Raw genomic sequence first — 18451 nt, 5'->3', positions numbered from 1 at the left:
GCAGGAGTGGGGATACAATTGCACAGTGCTTTGTCAACAACGAAAAAAGAAAAAAAAAAGCCTGCAGGCAGGCAGCAAAATTTCCGTGAACAACTCAAATAATGGACGAGTAACAAACACTCTACCTGGCATGAACACTGTATAGCACTCCGCCTCCATCACAATGCGGATGCCGAGGCCGGGGCTGAATACCACGACCTTGGGTGCAGCAACCGAACGCCAAAGTCACTGAGCCACCGCGATGGTGAGACAAAGGATGGAATAACAGCGAAAGAGGAAATATGTTCGTCGCAAGGCATTGATCGAATGGTAACGGAAGGTCAATTGGCATGGATCGCCATTCTCCAGCAGCGGCCGCCAGTGCTCGCATCGTAATGTCCGCCTTTGAAGGCCTCATCGCTTTAACGATGACAAGGGACTCGTCGCGAGCAGTCGCATGCGCGAAGGAGGAGGCCGAGAGAGAGAGAGAGAGAGAGCGGAAATCGTCAAGTGGCGAGCCCACCGAGGGCGTCCCGTAGTCGCGTGGCTCGCATTGTGCGCCCCTTCGCCATAGATGCAACCACGCTCCGCAAGTCACGCGCCGACCGCCGCTAATCAGCTGGCGCTGGCTCCCGCACACACTGACGCGCTATCTCTTCGATTGTGAGCCGATGCGTGTGGCAGCGGATAAGGAACACTCCTTCAGATGTGCGCTATGCCTGGTGCCGGGCTCACGGCCGCCCTGTGGGCTCTCCTTACCCAGCTGTGGGCGAAGGGACTAACTCTATGGCTCGACCACGGTAGGTGCAATACCCCATCCGACCGACCCCTTCTTTCCTCGTACTTCTTTTTGTTTTTTCGGTACACCTAAACAAAAAAAAGCGACTGGAGTAAATGGATAACAGTAATTTTCTGACTATTCAGTAACGATTTACCTGGATGGATATCACCGCCCATTAACTGCCATCAAGTTAAGTGACGGTTGCCCATGGTTAGAAGGCGTTAAAACAAGACCCTTTCTTTGGCGTGTGAGTGATTATATGGAAGGTTTGTATGAAACTATTTTGAATGGAGATTGCTTCCTACGATGCAAACTGGGCGCAGTGGTCACTTAAAAAAGCATAAAATTTGTCCAGTGTATGTACAATTGAAGCGCAGGACCTGTGCGCATGTAATGAGTATGGTCATCGTCGTAACGCTTCCTGCCCATGGATGACCTCTCAGAAAGGTCGCAATAGGGGCCAGCATGATTTACTGTGCCCCGGCAAAAAAATGCGAGGCGAATTCGCATGCCTTTCAACGCGCGGTAAAACACTTATGAACACTTATTAGCACTCGTAACATGAAGTGCAGGTAGCACATTTAAGTACACATTAGAAGTTCATTTCTCGCTGTGCTTCGAAAGTATTTCCGACATTTCGCAGCACATAGACAAAAGTTCTAAAGGCGCGAAATATGTCATTTTTTTTAACCTAAATGATCGTGATGAGAACGTTGGAAGAAAAAAAAATCGCTGACGAATTATACACTCCGCATCTTATTAAGGGGCCTTTGACCAGGGCTGGAAATTTCAAATAACCAAGTCCAGTGCGTACATCAGATCGTTGTGGTGGTCGCTGTAAAATATTAGTCACGCCTGCCTTGTAAAGCGGGAGAATTCAAATCGACAAACCAGACCACCACAAACTCCGCGCTGGCATCCTCTCCGCTGCTGGGATGCCGCAGCGAAGTGAATTTCAGTGATCCAACTTTCGGTTTCACGTTTGAATGACAGGCGATGTTTGTTAGTTGCTATCAATCTATTTGTTGCACGGATGGTTTTGGCAAGAAAGAAGACATACATTTTCACTCCTTTCTTTGTTACCTTCATGCCTCTTCGTAGTAAGGGTGCTACTGTGCTCTTCATTTATTGTTCTCGTTCTTTTTTTCCCTCTTTTACCTCAAGTGAACGGGGAGAGGGGGGGGGGGGGGGGGGGATGGCGCCATCTCGTCAGGAATCTGCTCGCGCGTTACCGCGCTTTTCTCCAACTCTAATAATGGCTATCATGTTTTACGCATACCGCGACGCCGGGCAACGAAAAGCAAGAAAAAAATACATACCTAGTGAGGCGGGATCAGTCGTTAACACCTGACAGCAGAGAGAAGCGTGGCGAAATTCCCTGTTTGTGACGGCTGTAACTTTGTTGTAGACGAGCATATTTAAGAAAATTCTTGCGCTGTGTGCTCTAGGAAGGATGCCTGGAAACAACCGGAGGGGAGTAAATTTTGGGCAAGAGAGTGGTAATTGACCTTTTAAGAAATTGCGCCAGCCTTCGAGCTTAATTAAAGAACATCAAGTAAGGAAACCGGCTGGAACGGCTTCCAATCTGGCCAACTGATTAAGGCCGCGGAATTGAGAGGAGAAAAATGTAGTGGTGACAGTTACCGTGTCTGCAAATTTTGCACTATAATTTTCTAACTAATTCTCTTTTTACTGTTGCACTAAGTACTCTAATATTAGGATCTCACTTAACGAAAATGGGCGCATCAGCTTCCCGCCAACCTGCTCCGTATAATCTTGTTTTGGGGTAACAGTTTTCAAAGCTGCCAGCAGCCGCATGGGATACTGCGCGGAAACTGCAAGATTTTGTTGTTTCTGAAAAGGTGACAAAATGGTTTGCATTTGAACCGCTCTTTGCGGATGTGCTGACGGTAGCAAGCATGCCTGCGGTAATGATGACATTTTTTCCGCTACTAGGATGTCCGAATTCTTGGTTGTGGACTAACCAAATTACTTAGTGTAGTGGGCGACAGAATGTGCTAAGCGAAGTGCACGAGTCCTTCTCAATACAATGTTGTTCACTGTGGCAACCAGCTCTCCAGCTGAGCGTTTATCTTACGTGTCGACTGGACGTACATGGCGGAATTCTTGTGTCGTACTTATCCACGTTGGTGCGTTCGAAGTTTTCACAAACGAAAAACAACTTTTTTCTCGGAGTTGTACGGAGTGTACCCAAGGCGGCTTTCATTCATACTGAACAACCGTTGATTTTTAGCGCAAAATGCTGCCCAGCTGTAACTTTTTGTGGACTGCTTGAAAGTACCGCTGACAGCCTACTGTGAGAGCTTGTCCAGAACGCTCATGAACGTTCTCTGCGAGATAAAAAAAACAGTGTCTTAAACATTGTTCTGCGTGAATATTCGCTCCGCCAGCCGCCATGTTTTTTGTGTCTTGTGTCGTGCTACTGAGAGCTATAAGGCGCTAAAAGCAAAGCAACTAAATGTCAAAAATGAAAAAAAAAAAAACTAGGCATGTGCGAACAGTATTTTTTTTTTTTGGTTCGAAGCGAATTCGAAGCGAGCAGTAATTTTTTTCGAATAATTTCGAAGCGAATGTTCCAAATACTTCGGCCACACAAAAAGGTTGAATGGCACAAGGCACATTTTCAGAATCACGTTTTTTGAGCACACAATGCCTTTCAATGAAAGAAAAGCGTGCACTGAATCTTCGTGCACAGTCTGTCAAGCTGCGTCGAATTTCCGCAATAATGGCGATCAGAAATTGGGGGAGGCGACCTCTAAGCAGTGGTGACGTATGTACGAGGTGTCACCTATATATGGGGCCTCCAACTGCTACTCTTAATTGCTAATGCAAATGGAGTTCTTTTCAAGAAAGTAACTCCTCCGGCGCCACACATGTGCGCGGTAAACCTCCCCCCGCGGTCTTACCCGTGCAGAGGAGGTTGCGCTTAGGAGGATCCGGGTCGGGGTTGCCCTCACACCTGCCGTCACTCGAAGTGGCCTCAGTACCAAGATTTGTTTCCTCGGCCAGGGTGTCCGATATGTAAACACGAGGACATTGAGGCCGACATTCATCACTTACAGTGGGCCTGCCCAGCTCTCCAGCTTACAAGGATCCGGCACCTGAAGGTAGCCGGTCTTTCACCAAGCAACCCTGCTTCATACATTGTCTGGACGCAGGGACCGTACCATCGTTATCTACTGGACTTCATCAAATCAGCTAGCCTTTTTCCATTCATTTAATCACTACTACACCTTTCATCACACCTTCGCCCGTCATTGATGCCCTGGGGCAATACATTTCGCTTAAAAAAATTGCTAATGCGTCGTCGCGCAGGTGTTGCGTTTAAGTGACGATTCCATGATACGTGCTAGACGTGCGCACCACGCGCCCTGCGCATACCGCCATCCCGCGTTAGGCGTCGGAAAGGGGAACCAAGGAACATGTGTCAGTGAACATCCGCCATTCTACCAAGCCAAGGATAAGGCGTGGCGGACTCTGTCGTTTTGTTTATTCATTAGTCCTATGTTTTGTTGCAGTGAGAACAAAGACATTTCCCGTCTGAGTGAAGTGGCAGGGTCATCGTGTCGGCGTTCTACGCAGCCTTTCACTGTCCGAACACGAGCGGCAGTAACGACGCTCTTTTTCCCTGCGGCCTGCGAGAGATGCTTGAAGCGTAGTTGGTCGCGCCTACGAAGGGGGCGATTTGAAGCCCCTGCAAAGAGCAGTCCAAAGCTGAGGTATCTTAGGTGACGCTTATACCATCAGATATTTTCGATTAGGCTTGCGCTGAGTTGTCATTGGAACCACCAAAGGTAAAGCCCGGCGCAATACCATGAATCACTGTTTGTTGAAAAAAAAAACTGCTTTTCACCGCCACTCGGAGCAGCTTGAGCGAATATTACACGAAGTCTCGTTCCGCGGAAGCTTTTAATTTCGCTGGCATCGAAATGCGGCCGCCGAGGCCGTCATCGAGCTTATGAACTCAAGCTGAGCAGCAGAATGCCACGGCCGCTGAGCTATGGCGGCGGTTCATATTGTCACGGAGAAGAAGACGAAGCGGGCAGTGGCGCGGTCCGAGCGCTCGCTCTACGCCCGGAGCCTCTGAAAATCTCTCTGTGCTCCCCAATTCTTGGCCAATTCCGCCTTGTGGGCATGCGTCATTGTGTGAGGGTAAGAACAACAACAACTAATTATGCCATCGCCATCCGTAATGTCGTTCTGTCTTAATAAGCTTGCTATCACGTAAAATTTTGTGGAGGTTGCTAGCGTGCCTTATCATCCTGGTCCTGGACCTTCGCGCCCTTCGTCTGCCTTCGACGTCGGCCACGTGTTCCCGGTCCGCGCCGCTCGGCTGTGACCCTGTCTCCTAGATCAGAACCCCCCCCCCCCCCCCCAACCCCTCCCCCGACCAAAATACACGACGGACTGAAGAGGATGCAGCGACCAGACCTTATTACCCCACTGGCCCGAGAAGCCGCCCACACGTGAGCACACAGCCCCCCTGTCCATGGCATTGACTGCGTCTATGGGCTTCGGCTGTCGGTTCCTGGTGACCTATGGCCCGCAAGTTTCGTGGAACAGCGCTCATTTCACCATCCTCTCATCCACCTTGGCGGCAAGCCTATCACCTTCTTTGCTCCGTGCAACCATTTTCTCACGCCCATCGTCAAATCCTGCTTCACATCGTCAGCGCCTTTCTAGTTCACGATCAGAACGATAGCTGTGTGGCCCTGGGTCATGTCACAGATATTTTTCCGCGACTATCATGAACTGTTCCTCAAACATTTCGTCTAGACACTTACAGTCTCAAGTGTGAAGCGAGTATAAATGATGAGAAGTTGTTTCTGACTCTCACCAAAGCTTTATTGCCAATGCTAATAATTTGCAGACAAAAATTGCATCTACTACCAAGCTCCTTATTTGGTTCCATTTTCGTGTTTCTCCAATTTTATCATCATGTGATTTTTCCCACAATCACCAATGTGTGAAGTTCCTCATGTGTTTTGTCAAGGTTGCATCGATATAATCAGAGCCATCTTATGGTGCGGCTTGTGTGCTGTTCAGGAAACATGCAGAGGTGTGGTGGGAAACATGCAGAGGTGTGGTGGTGACCACCTTGAGAGCCGGTGGTTTGGTCGAATCCAGCTGTAGTGTATCCGGGACGGCTGTACTTCCCAGGCGGCGTAGCAGCACCTGTATATACGTTCGAACCAGAAGATGGCTTGCATAAAACGAGCCTGACGCTTTGCATGGGCAGAATTCCGACTGCTGTGGCGCGATACTATGCGAGAGGGTAGACATTTTGTTGCCCGAAATGACTATGTGCTTCCATGGGGAGCACTTGGCGCTGCTGGCGGTATGCCAGCGGGTCAAGGCCAAGGTGACAGTGTGTGTCCGGCGGCCAGCTTCTGTGCAAGAAGTATGCTTTCGTTCGCATGACCGAGAAACGAAAAGCGTCGCAGGTCACGACATGGAACATTTTCTGCGCAACATATCGCATGGTATATGGAGCACTAACGTGGTACTTCCGCAGGATACCCGTGTCGTGTGACAGATAGTGCATAAGCCAGAGAGAAGGCTGTTAAGGCGTTCATGTGCGTGTGTGCTAGAATTCCTTGTAGTGAGTGCTCACATGCCCTCATTTATCGGACCGCTCTCGTGAGTGCGACAGCCTACTTTTGTTCGATCTCCCGAGTGCTTCCTTCAAGCGCACATATCGGCGCATTCAAGCGGTCGAGGAAGCCTTTCATGCCGGAAAGGGTGAAAGCAAGAGTTGATTACAGCCTATATAGTCGTACTGAGCAAAAGTGAAGTCTTCTTTCAGAGCAAGACATGAGTAATCTTTCAAAGCGATAGCTCTTGTGCGCTCTTTCGTGTTGATAGCGGTGTGATGGAAAGGCAGTAACGCGACGGTATAGGTCGTGGCAGAAAAGGAATGCCAGCATCCCTGTAGAATGATGAGACCACCTTTGGACCCATTGGGCGCAGAACTGCTGGGTTTAGTTGATCGCAAAATAGAAGGCGCCAACTGTGGTTAGAAATAGAAGACGCCATGACAAGGCGAACGAAGAAAGAATAGTGGGGACGCTAAGGTCACCTCAAAAGTGAGATGCCCTAGCATTACATTTCACACTTGTCGAAGCTTCTGTTGCAACTCCTGTGTGCGTTTGCTTCAGTTTCTGTGCAAATGTCAGTCCATAAACCGCCATATTCGGACTGCTAGTACAGTAGCTGGGTTGGTTTTAGCTGGCTGTTGCCTCCAGAAGCGCTGCGTAAGTATGACGTCATCGCCATCGCTGTCGGAAGAGCTGTCCTTGCTACCGAAACAGCGGTGAGAGGACCACGGTTACGTCTCCTTCTGTGGTCGGCCGCCGAAGACAGCACGAGCTTTCAGCCGATTGTACCTTTCTTTAATGAGCAACATTACCCGCCTAGGGAGCTGTGGACTACAGATATCCTATAAAACCTGCCGCACGGCGTGTAGTTGTATGCCTTTTGGAACTGCGGTAAGTACGTAAAATGAACGCCTTTGAACAGTCGAAATGAACAGACTTCTTCGGCACAACAAGGGCACCTGGCATCTGGGTCACAACAAGAGCAGAGATGCGTGTAGGCCTCTTGGGGGCTGCAGGTCGTGGGAAGGCTTCTTTGGTTGTAAGGAGTGGAGAATTCTCACGGGTGGCGGCTTCAGGCGGGTGGAGGTGAGTGCTGGCTAGTGCTTTTTGATGGTGGGCGATATGAGATAAAGGCTTTGCTCTGTTGGATTGAGGCTTCTGGAGCGCGAAATTTGTGGTGCTTCTCTAGGGTGATGGACTCTTTTAATGGCTATTCTGGTGCGTGGAGATCTTCTGGCGGGAAGAGATCGGCAGTGATTCTGGAGGGTGCAGGAGGGGCGATTTCACTGGAAGGCACTGCTACTCCTGCGCAGTAAAACAGCACACTCACTTTACGGTGCCTCCAAACCTGGCTTTTTAAAGCCAGCTTTTTGAAGAAAGCAATGGTAGTGGCGTTGAAAACGTGTTCAGCCTGTTTCGACGCCGCATTTTTTCCTGTATAACTTGGCGAGCCTTCTCGCCAAGAAACTAAACAGTCATATGTGCCGGCAGTACTGTCTTCAATATGAGCTAATTCTTCAATTCTTCCTGCTGTTACCAGATCGCAGTGAACAGTTTGGCGACCTTCCATGTGCTGATGACGTTACCCTGCCAGGTAATTTGGAGAATGGATTACAGCGAATGGCAACGCATAAACCAGGATCTTAACAAGCGAACTATGGCTGTATATTGAAAAGATAATGAGAAACGAACATAGGTCTTATAGTCTGGCAAAGGAACGACAGTTTACTCTCAATAGGAAGAAACGAACTATTGACGGAGTAGATGTATCTACGCTAACCAGTGACCACAGGTCCCTTTGATCCGTTGGAAGGCTTAAGGCCTTTGCATTGCTAGGCTAGGCGTGCCATGCGTGAGTGCGGGTGCCTGTACGCATCCACTGTTGGCGCTCAGAGTCAAAATAGGCAGGGTATGCACAGTAGGGCAGTCCAAACCTGATGTTAAGCTGGTGATAGCGCATTAAACACTGCTACTTTTTGCGTTGTGGCTCTGCGGTGAGAGTTGGGGCGACGTCGTCGGTTGGTAAAACGCGTGTTGCCGATGGCCGCAGTGTGGGCTAGGATTTCGGCTCCCTAGTAAAGACTTAGGTGTCGAGGATCCGCTTAGAAGCGCTACAACGGCTCCACATGACGCAGCACTGACGAAGCTGCTTTGTTTGTTTGTTACTTCCTGTCGGCGCCATGTTTATAGAGTGACACCTTGATAGTTTTGACTGAAGGAGGAATCGACCTAAATTCTCTACGCTCGCAAGAGGCGTTCAAGTATTGGAACTGAATTTTGCCCATGAAATAATTCTCGTCCGCTTTGTCCTCGCGCGCACTCGAGGTTAAAGGATGGTGTAAAAGGCAATGGTGCGACTGCGCTTGCTTGCTCACAGTCATTCACCTTAAGCAGCGGTGACCTGAATGGTTGCTAAATTAACGCTGTGTGTCCTTTCATGAACATAAGAAAAGGCTGACCACAAAGACGATTCCTAAGAGCATGTCTGCATTGTCTTTTTGTTTTCCTCACTCGGTTGGGCATCCTGCACATATATTTATTGCCACTTAAAAAGAAAATGGCTCAAAATTGAGACAAACTACTAGAGTGAGGAGCTGTTTTCCTATTTTCCGCCGTAAAGTTCTGCTCAAGTGACGCCTCTGAAGCTTTTCGTGTTATGGTAGACAAATTAACAAAAATTGTAGAACACCTCGATTGTCACATTAAAGGTGGGCAGTGCCTCTCTTTTCTTTTTCCCTACAGTCGCTCCACGGTAGTCTGCATCACCGGCCTGTGTGTCGGCCAGTTTCCTCGTCTCTTTCCATTGCACGCCTACGCCAGTCGTGATTCCGTGAGGGATGACATTTTCTTTCGGAGTGGCTCCATTCCTAGCATAGAGATTGGTTTTGAGAACGACCTCCTGTATCTCAGGACGATGGATGGCCCACCATTCTTTGGTCTGTAATGATTCTCTTCCTGCCCGTTGAAAGTACTCCTGGGTCCTGGGAACCTTCGCTCGCCGTCATACCCTTGTTGGCGGTGTCGCTACGCAGGCTCCTACACTCTAAACACTAAAGGAGTAAAAAAGGGTGTAGGATATCCTCTAAGACACTCCCTTTTATAAAATGGTATGCGTCAGACGAGAGTTTTGCTCTCTTTTTACTCCAATATAGGCGTATTATTGTTTAGAGTGTACATGGGGACTTTCGTCCATGGAGTGCCATGGCGCTACTGTTGCCCGGTTTCTGCCCCGCCAAAACGCACAGGTCCTTCCCTTCCTTTGACTGGACTGCGAGCTATAATACGAATCGAAGCATCGAGATCATACGCAAGAACGAATTGTGTCGTTAGTCTTACACTAATGTTGAAAATGTCTCATAACCGCTAGTCATTGAGAGCAAAACTTTACAACGAAGGAAAAAGTTATCTTTTAATTTCTGCTTACGAAGCAATCATTAGTTGAATGTGTATAATGTGTTATTTTTCATATTGAATAAACTTGCACGAGTGCTATGCAAGCATCCGGCTTTCGAAACACTTTGTTACATTCCCTTAGTACAATTTAGCCGTCTACGAGGATCAAGTACAGGCAGCGTATTTTTTGTCGAGCTCGGTGACTGGTAGTTCTTCAGCAATAGCCAATGCCAAGAGCGTGTCACTTGTCACCCTGACCGACCCTTTGAAGAACCTCCTCCGAAAGATGGCCAGCTTCATCCCCCCATATGCTCGTTAGCGTATGACCTGTTCTGGATACGAGCAGAGGGAAGATTTCAAGTGGCGCTCGATCTTCGGCGTCATACTTTATTTATTCCCCTTTTATCTGAAAATGAGCATGGTGGAAAGTGCGCGCGCGTCTGTTATTCAAGGGGAATCCCACGTTGGCCTAGAACTTTCTTCGATGCGCATTTGCGTACTCTCGTATACTCCGACATTTTGACTCCTGTGCCAGTGAACGCGGCTGGCACCTTTCATGGAGCCCCTCTACTTTCCTGAGCATTACGCCGATTAAGTAAGCATCTCGAATGACGGTTTCGTGCTTTGGCTGTTCTACCTTGTTCTCTAATGACAGACTTTTCTTTCATCGACATCTCAAAGTAGAGGGACATTGAGGTTGCCGCCGAGAGGTTGCCGCCGAGAGGGGAAACAGGCTCGCTCCAACTGAAAGCACACTATCTCCTCGATATGTGCCAAAGAGCTCAGTGCTTAAGAGCAGGGCATAGGTCAGCTATCGATGTTTACCCCATTTCTAGGTTATTCAAAGAGCCTCGCAGAGCTTTTTCCTTTCGCATTATCATTTTTTTTTCGCCAAGTACTCTGCCATAGATATTTTGGCTTCGACAACGCCATATCCCATTTTCGTGTGTTCAAAACACTGCCGAAAGGCGGCATACTTATTGCAAGCGTGCGGCAGCAGCTACGAGCCTACTTCCGAACCAAAATGAGCATGCTAACTTGATCATACTCCCCTTGAATGCATTGGTTCGAAAAAGCGAATTTCCTGAAGTAAACTCAGTAAAGCTTACTGGTGAGTCGATCGTGAAGTGCTTGGTGTTCTCAGCTCGACATTTTGTTTTTATAGCAAACTCGGGCGAACATGATGGAACGTACGAAGCGAACACACGGGATCTAACGCCGGCGGCTGGGAAAAGAGGGCTGGGGAGGGAACACAAAGAGCGCAACTAAGGCGAAAGCGACCTCAGACCGTGTTCATGATTCTGACCTTAAGTTTTACCTTCTTATCTTTTCGTTTTTTAACTTTTACAGTTTCACTTTTGCTTTTTTTTAAAGAACCGGCGTTCTTCGCCCATGGGGCTTGTTCCGTCTTCATAGGTATTGGATTTTCAGTTCCGTTGTGATCCACTATATGTATACGCAATTGCCGACCGCCCCAACTAATCGCTACCAGTGCGCTGTTCTTTCTTACTACTCCGTGGGGCACCTTACTCCTCAGCGGAATGTGGTGCTTAACGCATCGAACCAGGGCGCGGGCTATTAGTAGCGCAGTAGTGTAGGGTTGCAGATATATTCCAACCACCTAGTGTTATTTTAATTGAACTGAGATGGCATAGCACACGGGCGGTTTTGCCCTTTGCATTCCCCAAAATACAGCGGCAGTGCCTCTGATTCGGTGCCGCCACCTTCAGGTCAGCAGCCGAACGCCATAGCCAGTGAGCTACTGCCAATTCGGCCCACGTGGTTTTCGATGACCCCCCCCCCCCCTCCCACTGCGCCAACTAAGGCGACCAGCTGAAATAAGCTAAGCTGTACGTAAGATTTCCTTTGCAGGTTCGAAAGAATCAGAATAGAGCTATGTTGATTTGTGATGTCTTCCACCATGTCCTTGCCGACTCATCCCGGTAGCGAAAGAGGCGACCGATAAGGTGCCTGCCATTGATTTTAAAGGTCACACGCTTGGAGACGCATGAAAATGTTTATGAATATTTTCAGAGATTTCTCAACTTGCTTCTTTCAATTGTACTCATGGGGTACGCTCGTGCTGTGCATCTTGCACAGGAAGATACCATGTAGTATCGGAGAATTTTGCCTTGGTCGCATTCAAGATGCTGCACGGAAAGTACTCTGTGAAAATGTTGCTTCAATTTTAGCTGCCCGCGGGAGCGCAGCACCTTCATATCTTTTCGCCGGATATCACAGTTCTAGAGTTGCTTGTGTCAACAGGCCAGTCTGGCTAAGAACCTATTCACTACCATTGTTTGCAGATAGCCCTTTCCTGGAAGTCCGAAGTTGTTCATTGATAAGCCAACAGGAGCAAAATACATGGCATATGACGGTATCATTCGAAGGAAAGCTCTCGACTCCTGTCCGGGTCGAGTGTTAATGTTATCCTGCTATCGGGCAGGGGAGACATCAAAACACTTTGCACACTTTTGTGGCGCCATTGTGGTTGTTGGTGACGTCAAAGGATACTTAATCTATTTCATCATCTTAAGATCGTCGGTGATAGAAAGGCGCAAGATCACGTGAGTCAAAACAAGCAGCAGTCTCCGCCAGACCTCTACAAATGAGTCGGACACAATGTAGCGAGAGTTCAGATCACAGCGCAAAAGCATCGGTTTTCTATCGACAGAATTCGTCAATAAACACAGAATAAGCACGCACCCTCCACAGGGTTTATTTTAACAATATTCTCACGCCGTTAATGCTCTGTAACTTTGTAAAGGTGTAAAGCAGCTTACTAGCGTGGACCACCTTACATTTTATGCAAGAGTAGAGCGGCCATAAATTCTTCCTATGAGTGCACCAGCACTACTCCAGAAGTACCAACCCCGAGCAAGAATTTGGTCATCTTGTCATGTCTGGTGCTTCCTCCAGTTGGCTGCAGCTTGCGCGACGCTCCTCTGAACTTACATTAGCTTCCTCCCATTGGCTTCCGCTTGCGCGACGCTCCTCCGAACTTACACTAGCTTCCTTCCATTGGCTGCAGCTTGCGCGAAGCTCCTCCGAACTTACCCGAGTAACTAACCCGAGCTTACTCTCGTTACTCGGGTAAGCTCGGGTGCCACTACGCTGATAGTAGCATGAGGAGTCGCCGCAAAGTATGAATGTTAAGTCGAGAATTAACAACTCTGCACATATGGTCATTAACCCACTAAAGCTATCGCGTCATACGCTTAAGGCGGAGCTTAATTGTCCCCTCCAATCGAAGAATGAACACCTGCTTTCGCACGTCTACTCGGTTTGAGTACGTTAAACATTTAAACCTCTACCATTTTTTTTCATGCTCATATAATTACTGATGTAGTGCTCGCTTCATTCGGATCGGAGTATCACCATCGGGCCGTGACGGATCCAGCTCTGATTTTCACCGGCAGTGTTTACTGGCCTCCGATGAAGTTCGTTTCTGCCTCCTCCTCCTCCTCCTCCTCCTCCTCCTCCTCCTCCTCCTCCTCCTCCTCCTCCTCCTCCTCCTCCTCCTCCTCCTCCTCCTCCTCCTCCTCCTCCTCCTCCTCCTCCTCCTCCTCCGTTTCCTAGTGTTACGTGTTTCAAGAAAGCCGGTAGGCAGCGCTACTCGGGGCTTACTTGACTGCCTGGGCCTCTTGTGCACTGCTAGACAAAGCCTCAACGAAACAAGAAGAGCTTCAATATTTTTCGCCGTCCCTAGGAGAGATGATAATTTTGGTGACATCACCTTGGGGCGGGGGAGCAAAAGCGGAAGATCTGTCTCTGCTGACGAAAGTGATCACCCCTTCAACAAACTTTGATCATGCGATAATAAGCGGCACCCTTCAGGCATGCTGAATAGAGCGTGTGAAAGTTTGAACCGAGCACTTAGGCGTACAATGTCACGGTCGTTTATGCTCTGCTCAAATTCGTAGCGTCAAGGTTCGTGAAGGAAGTTACTCCTAGCTACTTGGAACAAACAGCACCCAGTGACGTACAACACTAACTTTTTCAAAGTGTGCTCGTGTTGGTGTCACTGCAAAATAAGAAATAAAAGTGTGAGGAAAGTACCAGCAAAATGTTCGCTAACAGTTGTGGGTGGCCCTTCAAGAGGGTGACAGTAAGCTTACAGTGAAGGCTTTGGACAGACAGCGGAATTTTCCCCTAATGAGGGCTGTACTGCTAACGAAGTAACAACAATCATGTTGATACTGATTAAGAAACGTTACTGCATGGGTTCAGCGTCTTTCTGAGCATATATCTCGGCTTTCCGTGCCGGCGCGGTAGCCGCATAAAGCATACGCTTTTGCTCGGCATCACGCACATGTCCTTCGGCGGTCTTGCTATCGGTCGTGTGCACCGCGCTTCGATAACCGGCCGTTGTCTGTTTGACCGACATTCTCTCTGTAGCAGCACAGCTTGCCTGTAATAGGCTTGGCATACAGGTATGAAAAGTTGCTCCAGTTGCTTGAATATTCGACTACACCAACGGCGCATGCTACCACGCCCACTTGGTAGGAAAGCACTAGGTTCCGCTTATTGGGCGGTGGGGTCAGCATACCAGGAACGAGCTATACAACTTACTAATGAAAGCTAAAAATTGGGCGTGGTTTAGCTCTGGTTAACCCTAGCTGAATTGCGAAAGCTTCGTTTCCTCAGTACGTCGTCTTCGCAGCGTATCATTCCGACGCTCTCGAGAACTCAAACCAGTCTCTTCCGTATTTGAAGAGTCACTCCGGGACGTGGCACGACTTCTAGCCGCGTCTTCGTTACAACGCTTCTCGAGTCGTGCGGCGCGTTCTTCTGCCCTCTCTTGTTGCCTCTTCCTCGCTTCGTTCTTTCGTTGTTTCCTCTCTTTCGCGCTCTCCATAACGACGAGAATATATATATATATATATATATATATATATATATATATATATATATATATATATATATATATATATATATATATATATATATATATATATATATATATATATATATATATATATATATATATAGCGGAACACATCTGGTAGAGCGAGCGGCGACGGCAGCGGCGGCTCAAGGTCGTTCGTCGGCCACGGCATATGGCATACGGCTGAAGTGCGAGACGAGCCGAAATGGCTCGCTGGCTAGAGTAGTGTTGCTTTCGCAACAAAAATGCCAAACTCGTTCCTAGGCTAAATGATCTGGGAGCACAGCTTTAGTTTTTTATGCGCAGTGACACTGTGTGAGCTCCTCTTTGTTACAATGCCAGCAAAAGTGCTCACGCGTCTAAATGCGACTCGTTTGGACGTATCGGTTTGTTCACGTATCGTCGTATCGACGTATCGACACGATGTGGCGCTACCTGTGTGGGCTTATCGGGACTGCTATAGCGCGAATGGAAAGACCCCTCTCTTTCCATCCGCCATGCTTTCACGACGAGGGAAAATGGAGTCATTAAACTTTTTACACACGGCCTACCATATGGTACCACCTTTGTACTGTGTCCAACGGCGACTTGGACACCCGGTCGGGCGGCTTTGAGGCTAGCTCGAACCCGGGGTTCATTTTATTGCGTGTCTTAGTCTTCGGGTTGAGGAATGACTGAAGCTTTGAAATTGGAAAACTAAAGGTAGCAGGCTGAATGCGACTTTTATGAAAGTTTATTTACGTACTGAAGCGATTCCAGTGCATAAGTCGAACAGTTAAGCGTTCAAAGCAATGAGCTACTGGATGAGCATTTTTCACAAGGCCCAGAGCCCCTCCTCAGTCAGCACTGTCCTTAAAACACCTCCAGCCCCACCTGTCTCAGGACGGTAGCCAGTAAAGCAGTTGACACATCCCTCCAGGATGGCAGCCAGCCAAACACAGCACTGCAGCTGTAGAAGTGATACACGAGCTTGCAGAAAAATGTTCCATTAGGCGGAGCCGCTCGTTGCCTGTGTAGAGCGGTGTTTTGATTTCATATCAATTCATTTTGTTTTAATATGACAGATGTGGAGGACCGTGTACAAAAAGCCTCTGACTGGATTAGACGGGGTCCACGGCGCCTAAACATGGCAATGGCAACAAGCGAGCACACAAAAGCAACGAATAAGACATGGAAGGATCTAGTACAAAATCAACTAAGTTCAAGGATCTAGTAGAAAATCAAGACGAAATAAAGAAGTAAAGAAGGATATTTACAAAATAAACAAAGAGTTTAATAAAGTTTACGGTGAATGATGCTAAAATAGGCATAAAAGTGCAGGCCTTACCAGTACGATACATTTTAATAATAATAATAATAATAATAATAATAATAATAATAATAATAATAATAATAATAATAATAATAATAATTGGTTTTTGGGGAAAGGAAATGGCGCAGTATCTGTCTCGTATATCGTTGGACATCTGAACCGCGCCGTAAGGGAACGGATAAAGGAAGGAGTGAAGGAAGAAAAGAAGAAAGAGGTGCCGTAGCGGAGGGCTCCGGAATAATTTAGACCACCTGGGGATCTTTAACGTGCACTGACATCGGACAGCACACGGGCGCCTTAGCGTTTTCCTCCATAAAAACGCAGCCGCCGGGTTCGGGTTCGAACCCGGGAACTCCGGATCGGTAGCCGAGCGCAAAAACAGTATTGTGGATACGAAACATTTCCTTTGTTTAGAAACATTTCCCTTGCACGAATGCAACAAACAGGGCAGCGTACCGCATCGCATCAACTTTCTAGCGCATCGCATTCATGTAAGCACTGATAATGCGCTAGGAAACAGCGTCACATCAATGCGCCAGACGGGGGTAGGCCGAGAAGAACAAGTCGATTTTAGGCTGGTTCTCATGCAAGCGACTGAGCGATTGAGCGGCGCATCGCAGCGAGAATTTCTAACTTGGAACCTTTCCACTCACCGCCGCGACCACTCAAAACAGGTTTTTCTGCCGCAGCGGCAGGATTCGCTGGCATTCTCACTTGCATGTGAAACAGGTTTAACGCGGTGAATGCAAAGAGGTTTGGAGGTGCCCCTCCTCCTCCCTGTAGATGGCTAGTGGTACGGGCAGTGACACTTTATTTTTCATTATTTTTACTGTCCCACAATACTTTTTGTCCCTGCAGATTGTTTGCAACACTCCATCAGCCAAATAATAATGCGCTCCACATAAGAGCGGCTAGACCCCTCCGCAGCGTGTAATGGGCGGGTTGTCGTCGTACTGCCAGACGATCTCCAAGAATTGGTTGAGACAATAACCTTCACCTTAAGGGTATGACGCGATAGTGTTAGGAAGTTAATGCCTATGTTTGCGGAATTGGTCATTCTCTACTTTACATTCATAGATCCCTGGAAGTCCTCATACCACTCCTGGCGCAGTCGCGCAGCGCTTAAGCGATGTGTCACTACTTTGCGCTAGCAGGTGCGGCCACCGATGGGGTTCGTGCGACACAGGTTGCTCTTGGCGAGCAACCTCTCGCGACCAGTCATTAATTTAACTGCCACTTGCCACGCTGGGCAGTTTGCTCACAATCCGGTGGGCGGGTTGTGATGGTGCTACAAGTTGACGTATGTGCCACTAGATGGGCCGCTTAAACTGTTTATCTTGGGACTTTTTTAAAATTTTTCTCTCATGGTCTACGGTCAACGTTCATGCCCAACAATTCTGGACAAATGCATTTTTGAGCTGGAAACCGTTTATGAACGCAATTTTTCATATAAATTAAGGTTTGGCTGTAACAATCAATATATTTGCAGACCACCTGATGGCAGTGTTGTATTGTTTTTCTGTTAACGTTCTTGGTGTCGTCAAAAGCTTTCCCCATTGCTTTTATATGACAATCTTAACTGTTCCATGCGATCGATGAAAATACTCAAAAAAAGGTTTTGCTGCATATCAGAAGTATGGACCATTACCTTCAATGTTTTCATAACAGTATCTTAGAATTTTCTAATTTTCAAAATTTTTGTCTGAAAATGTTGGACATGAGTTAAAAGAACGGCGAACTGTCCTGTGTTGAACTAGGCTGCTAACAGACGCGTGCAATGGCTTTATGGCCCCGTCCCTTCCTTCATCCGAATAACCACTCGTTCTTCCCTTTTAGGGGAGTATTCTTCTCCCGCGAAGCGTAAGAATCCCTTTAAGCAACTTTCTCCTCGCGACCCGCACTGTTGTTAAATCTTCAGGCAGTGACACTGCGCGTCGCCAGCTATAAGGTCATAACAGCCTTCAGTACGAAAGGTGTCAGGCCTCCCCCGACATCAAGTACTCATATTGCTGCGTGTGTAGCAAAAGTGTCATTCCGGAAAATTCCGGGTTCGGCATGTGGCAGCAAATGAGTGAAGTTATACTCTAGTAGCACTACCCACTAATAAACACCTCCACCTCCAGAAAGCCTCGAATCGCCAGAAGCATATGAGAGGAGCCCACCTACCCTCCACGCACCCACTTTCACTCCCGACCCACTTCCATCCCCGACAAGCAGCATCCCCTTTCACCCTCCAGAAGTCGCCACCCCCCACAAATGAGGATTCAGTCCACCAACCTCCAGGAGCGCCTCCGAGCATCCATTCCCAGCTTCGAGGAGCCACAAGACACGAGAATCTCCTGAGAGGAGCTCAGCAGCCACGCACCCATCAAAACTCGCCACCCCCTCCACCCTCTTGAGGGCCTCCACCAGCTACATCTAGAAACCTCCATCCAGCAGGAGAACACGGAGAAGTGCAACGAGAATGTGACAGCAAAATT

General features: G+C 48.1%; 1 protein-coding gene across 1 annotated transcript in view; it reads left to right on the top strand.

The window, feature by feature from the left end:
* Positions 1 to 534: 534 nt before the first annotated feature.
* Positions 535 to 18451, top strand: part of LOC144124834 (rifampicin phosphotransferase-like) — an 83290-nt gene continuing 65373 nt past the window's right edge. The window contains exon 1 of the mRNA XM_077657736.1: positions 535 to 779. Coding sequence (XP_077513862.1) covers positions 686 to 779 — 94 coding nt within the window. The 5' untranslated portion in view covers positions 535 to 685. The remainder of the gene's footprint in view (positions 780 to 18451) is intronic.

The sequence above is a fragment of the Amblyomma americanum genome, chromosome 3 (genome assembly GCF_052857255.1).
Source record: "Amblyomma americanum isolate KBUSLIRL-KWMA chromosome 3, ASM5285725v1, whole genome shotgun sequence".
Taxonomy (NCBI): Eukaryota; Metazoa; Arthropoda; class Arachnida; order Ixodida; family Ixodidae; genus Amblyomma; species Amblyomma americanum.
Note: the sequence above shows the minus strand (reverse complement) of the source record. Positions and strands in the feature narration are given on the sequence as shown.